Source organism: Carex rostrata, chromosome 1 (assembly GCF_964058835.1).
Source record: "Carex rostrata chromosome 1, lpCarRost1.2, whole genome shotgun sequence".
NCBI lineage: Eukaryota > Viridiplantae > Streptophyta > Magnoliopsida > Poales > Cyperaceae > Carex > Carex rostrata.
Window position 1 is genome coordinate 10,979,007 of NC_135918.1, and position 6,581 is coordinate 10,985,587.

The 6,581-nt window shown below is 31.6% G+C and overlaps 1 protein-coding gene across 1 annotated transcript; it reads right to left on the reverse strand.

The window, feature by feature from the left end:
• Positions 1 to 934: 934 nt before the first annotated feature.
• On the reverse strand, positions 935 to 2,625 carry LOC144566205 (succinate dehydrogenase subunit 3-2, mitochondrial-like). Its single transcript, XM_078316154.1, has 3 exons — positions 2,514 to 2,625; positions 2,106 to 2,162; positions 935 to 1,476 (listed from the first exon to the last, which is right to left on the reverse strand). Exons 1-3 carry the CDS (start codon positions 2,521 to 2,523, stop codon positions 1,166 to 1,168), a joined length of 378 nt encoding a protein of 125 aa, XP_078172280.1. The 5' UTR covers positions 2,524 to 2,625; the 3' UTR covers positions 935 to 1,165.
• Positions 2,626 to 6,581: the final 3,956 nt, after the last annotated feature.

Below are 6,581 nucleotides of genomic sequence, written 5' to 3' on the forward strand. Positions count from 1 at the left end.
TTCTATTTTTTAATTTCTGTGTTTTAATTTCTGTTTTTTAATTTCTGTTTTTAAAATTCTGTTTTTAAAATTCTGTTTTTATTTCTGTTTTTAAAATTCTGTTTTTAATTTCTGTTTTGTAATTTCTGTTTTTAAAATTCTGTTTTAATTTCTGTTTTTTAATTTCTGTTTTTTTATTTATATTTATATTTATATTTATATTTATATTTTATTGTTTTAAAGTAAAAAAAAAACATAACAAAAACAGAAAAAAAAATAACAGGAAAAAAAACGAAAACAAAAAATCCAGAAAAAACAGCAAAAAAAAAAAAAAATACCCGTACCCGGATCGCCCTACCCGTCAAGGGTACACGGGTACGGGTATAGGACGGGTAGGGTATGGTTTTTGAAAAAAATACCCGACATACCCGTACCCGTATACCCTAGTACCGTCATACCCGTACCCGAGACATACCCGTGCCCGGGTATACCCGGGGTACCCGTACCCGCCCGACCATTAATACACTACTCATACACATAACATGGAGATTATTATTACGTGTTGTGCAATAAATTATACTTACATATATTATCTCTTCTATCTCTTCTTTTGTATTAAGCATGTAGATGTTTTGATCCACCTACTGTTACAATTGAAAGATAGAAATTTCGAATTAATTATCAATCCTCTAATCACATAGTCTGCCTTTTTTTCATTCTATGCATCAGTTTTATGTTTCCATTCACAATTAAGAAAACATAAATTTAGATCTCAGTTATTCAAGCACAACTGAGAATATACAACCATTTGGCTTTGTGATTCAAATTGGAATAGCTTGCATAATCAGAAAAGTTAACAAATAGATTAATATGATGATTTAATAATTTGAAAATTATAATATAAAATGGTATACAAATATTACAAACATAAATGGGATCTATCTGCAGAAAAAAGTTAGGAAAATATATAACTCCATTATTAGGAATTTCGTCCCACAGATGTACTCAGATATAAAGAAGCTCAAAGAGTTATCAGCTGCTGCTTATTTTCAAAACCATGGACACTAAATAAGAAAGAAGTAACTGAAATTACCCCCGAGGAAACAAAAGACCTAAAATTACCATTCCAACAAACCCAGAGAATTCCCAAAACCAACAACAATGATTCAAAATTAAAAAAATATTTTCAAACATCAAACTGGAGGCTGAACTTGTAAGCAAGAGGCGTGAGCATGATAGCAGTTCCCAAAGCCATACCAAAAATACGATGTGAGATTGAGAAGGTGGCGCTGAACTGCGGCTTCTTCAAAGGAAGGTGAGGTGATAGCGGGCGGTTCGCCGCAGGACCCGACAAGGCCCGACCTGCATGCAGTCCCCTGCTTGTGCCAATTGGAACACTATGACGGGTAGAGAGGGGATATCTACCCATCCCGATAGGAGATTGGGTGATGGTTTTGTAGCCCCTAACCTGATTGAATTTGTCTTTGCCAAGGAGACCTAAATGAGGGATACTTACTATGTTATTTCACAAATCCAATAAAGTCAATTGTTCTTAAGTTGTACTAACATATGCATCTGAAAATGTAAGAAATGTATCAAATATTTCTTTGTCAATAGTATTGCAAAGAAAAGTAATATAAGCCCATGAGAATCCTCTTTACATTTTTCTTCAATAAATGTTTGACCAAACTACATGAACTGGTGAGAAATAATTAGGATTTTTCTCATGTATTTTATGGGTAATAACTCGGGGCGTATGCAGAGTAATTGGTGGCGTGCAAGGGTACACATGAGGATCTTTAATATAATTATGCATTTAAAAAAAAAGATTCTTCTAAAAAAAAAAAATACCCCCTTAGAAATACAATCCCAACTATGGCCAAATTAACCTATTGGCCAGAGAAATATGCGAATCCAGTTTATCAAAAGGACCATCACATTCGTAAACTAAAGTAAACCAGGATAGAACTACGGGCCATGTAATCACAAAAATAAAATAAATATAGAAGTAAACCAGGATATAATGTATACAGTGAAGAAGTGAGTCACTTGTGTTGCGGGAAGTAAAAAATCATTACAGTTCACTACATAGCTACTATAAAACAAAATAAGATTAAGATTCTGACCTCTAAATGCGAACGGAGCATGCTCCCCAAACACATTGAATTGAGCCTTGTTCATTCCTGAAATCATATAACTATGATTCTCAGCACTGTGTTTAGTTTGTAGAGTACAGTTGATAATCACTTCACTATAACAATCAATAAATACATACTGACAAATGCAATATGGGCTATTTCTACTGCAATCAGGCTCGGTATAACAGTCAATTAGCACCTTCTTCTCAAGAAATTCCTTTCTCCTTGAAAAAAGGGTGCCAATTGAACCAAAAAATTAAATCAATTAAAGTCTCATGGCACAGGCAACTTTGAAATTCGTTGGATGGACTCTCCCGATGATGAGAAAAGGGAAACAAACAACGATGAAGAATTAAAGAATTAATGTGGGAAGGAATTAAAGGGAAGGACAAGTACCGTTCGCCATGGCTGATTCAAGAGCTTACTCTCGCTTTCAAAAGGAAATATCGATCGATCTTACTAGCTCAAATGGAGAAAATCAACTAGTTGTCTAGGAAACCTCCCCCTCGTCTGATATGGCCTGGTTCTGGTTTTCAGAATTTAATAGCCTGAGGTAACAAAAATTTTGAGTTTAGATCCGGACCGTTCGATCCGTTGCGGCACGAATATTAAAGGGGCTCATGCTTCCCAACTCGGACTGGAGATTCGGATTCTAATTGGACGGTACGGATCTAAAGACAAATATTCTGCTACCTCAGACTAAAGGCATGAACTCCTGGTTTTGATCTCTCGTTCGATCCGTTGCGGCACGAATATTAAAGGGATCTCTCCTGGTTTTGATCTAAAGACAAATATTCAGCTACCTCAGACTAAATGCTTAGTCTTGACATCATAGAACAAGGCTGTGAAGTTTCGTACGAAATCTCCAAACAGATCATGAGATATCAGGTCTCAAAAATTGCCCGAACTACTAAAAGAGTGCATTATGAGCCCAACTTTGCATCCATGGTTAACATAGCAAAACATCTCCAAAAATCCTAAAAATTGACCGACATGCAGTCTTGACATCATAGAACAAGGCTGTGAAGTTTCGCACGAAATCTCCAAACAGATCGTGAGATATCAAGACTGTATGTCGGTCAATTTTCGTATGAAACTTCACTCAATTGAAAAAGAAAAAAAGAAAATTCGGACCGTAAATATTCTGTACGGTCCGAAAAAAAAATTCCGGACCGTAAATATTCTGTGCAGTTTGAAATTTTAAATCCGAATCGTAAATATTCTCTACGGTTTGGACATTTTTATAATTTTTTCTAAAATCTGGTTATTTTTAACAAAATATTTATTTAAATGGGTAAAAATAAAAATCACGGCTCAAAATGTGTGTTTTAGTGTATTGATTTTGGCCGCCTAGGGCAGCCCCTGCCCTGCCCGCCCGTACCCTATGCCCGGAGTACCCGTGTCCGAGCTCGGGTATAGGTCGGGTAAACGGGTACACGGGTACGGGCAAAAAACGATTTTTTGGGCAAATACTCGACCATACCCGGACCGACCATATCCGTATCCAACCATACTCGTGCCCGTGCCCGTGTACCCGTGTACCCATGCCCGTGCCCGTACCCATATACTAGGGGTGAAAACGGGTCGGATATTATCCGACCGAATTCGGATTTGTATTTTAATTTTTCGGATTCGGATAGTCGGATACGGATAATTTGCGGATACGAATACGGATACAGATATGATTTATCCGGATACGGATACGAATTCGGTTTTAATTTTGAAAGCGAATACGGATACGGATTCGGATAATTATCCGAATTCGGATACGTTGATTTTCCAGATATCCGAATTTTTCATTTTTCGGATAATCGGATAATTTTTCGGATATCTGGATTTTTGAATTTTTCGGATAATTTTTCGGATATTCGGATACAGGTGGGGTCCGCCTGTAATAGAAATAGAGAGAGAAGAATTAAGAGATGAGATCTGTGTGGCCATCCGTGAGTGAGAAGTCCTGCCATGAGACCCTATCGTCATTCAAACAACATCTTGAATTTTTATTTTTCTCATTGAGTTAAATCTTAGGTTTAAAAATCCATAATAAATTTTTAAAAATACTAATAATTATTTTTTTTAATTATTTTCTCATTTAATTAATTGAGTTTTGATGTAATTTATTGTTTATGATGGGTCATTTTATTTTTATTAAATAACACATTAGTTAATTAGTTTTGTTCTGATTTCAAATGTGGATACTTGTTGTTTTACAATTAAAAATTTTAATTCACTCCACAGATGTTATACAATCTTTTTATAATATATATATCCGAATTAGAAATTCAATTTATATCCGTATTCGTATTTGTATTCGACTAATATTCGATCCGTATTCGTATCCGATTAATATCCGATCCGTAGTGGTATCCGATTAATATCCGATTCGTATCCGTATCCGGAAAATAAAAATGGATACGAATATGGTTTTATCACTATCCGATCCGTATTCGATCCGTTTTCACCCCTACCGTATACCCATGTACCTTTTTTTTTTTAAAAAAAAAAATTTCAAAATTAAAAAAAAAATTCCCCCCACCCCTTACAGTATGTATACTGTTTTTTTTTTTTTCTTTCTGTTTTTTGTTTTTGTTTTTGTTTTTTTTATTTTATTTTTTTTAACAGTGTCGTATAAATATTATTACGTGTTTATAATTCAACTTTTAAAATCTGAATAGTTCAATATCAAATAGTATATATATATATATATATATATATATATATATATACATAAAATTATCAAGTCACATTTTTATAATTCCTACAGTATATACTATAGCCTATCCGAACCATATTGACAGAGAGAAAATTAATGAAAGTCCAAAATAATAAAATTTAATAATCAAGTCCAAAATTACAAATTAATATTATAGGTATGATATATGTTATGCATATATATTATATCATGTTTATAAAAATAATAAAATTTGATGTGTGTTTTACTGTTTATAAAATGATTTGAATCTTTCAATGATGTAAAATTAATGGTTGTTGTTATGTCACCTAAGAATACTTAAATTGTATAAAATTTGATCATAGAATTATTTATATGTCATAACATATTTCACTTATTAACATATAACATTTTTTTTCACTTATAAACATATAACATTAGCATTCATCTTATATGTATATGTATATACATATATTATACATGTATTATATTATATATACATATATTATATTACATATACATATATATACATACATGTATTATATTATATATACATATACATATATTATATTAGAGGTGGGCTATGGTGAGTTGCGAAGTAAAGCGACTATTTTACTTCACGCTCATATTTTGCGATTTTAAAGTTCAAAACGTCGATCCGAACCGTTCATCTTGTTCTCCATATTGAAATGTGCTTGGAGACCAAATTTTACATTTTTTGGAATTTTTTTACTATTTATTAAGCAATTTTGAAAGTCGCTGATCTGATGGTCCAGAAAATTTTACTGTTTTTTACTGTTTACAGCAAAACAACAATTTTAAAAAATGCTTAATAAATAGTAAAAAAATTCAAAAAAAATGTAAAATTTGGTCTCCAAGCACATTTCAATATGGATTAAACATCTAACGGTTCGGATCGATCGTTTGGACTTTCACAATAAAAATACGGCGTGAAGTAGAAACGCGTTTTACTTCGCAACTCACCGTAGCCCACCTCATTATATTATATATACATATATTATACATATATACATAGCGCATGTTGTGGCAAATGCGGCGCATACGACCGCATTTTAAAACACCGAATATATGTATATGTATATGTATATGTATATGTATATGTATATGTATATCAAATTTTAAAACACTGAATATATTGTACAAAAACCTAAGTTATATATAATTATATGTAAATATATTATATATACATATATTATATTATACATATATTAATTAAATTTATGCAATTTAAAGTAATTGATTTAAGCAACATTGTTTTAAAATAATTAGTAATTGATTTAACCTATTAAAAATAAAATGAACGTTTAGAAAATACGATTTTTGTATGAAAATATACTTGTAGATCAAAATTTATATTTTTTAGAATTTTGTAATTTTTTTAAAAAGATAAAAAAAATCACATGTTTTGAAAATTCTCAACTATTCAAAAGTAATGGTTTTCTACCTATCTAAAGAAATAGTATAAAATATTCTAAAAACTATAAAATTTGATTCGCAAGTACATTTTCACATGGAAATAAATTTTAATGGTTCAAATTGATTATTCAAACTTTTAATTTAATGATAGACAATTTAATGACGGCAACTACATGATAAATTTTTTTTTTACGATTGTTGTGAACTTTAAATAAAATGGCAAGAATTACAAAATACTATGCTTTTTATTTTGTCATGTTTGAGTATTTCAAACTAGATGGTGACAAAAATAATTGCAAAAATAAAGCAACCGCTCCGACTCTACCATCTTTTATGTACACTTTTACTTCAATCTT

Excerpts from the sequence above, each read along its gene's own strand:
- LOC144566205 (XM_078316154.1), bottom strand. Across the intron at positions 1,477-2,105 it reads TGCTCCGTTCGCATTTAGAG|GTCTCCTTGGCAAAGACAAA; the intron begins GTCAGAATCTTA and ends TCCCTCATTTAG.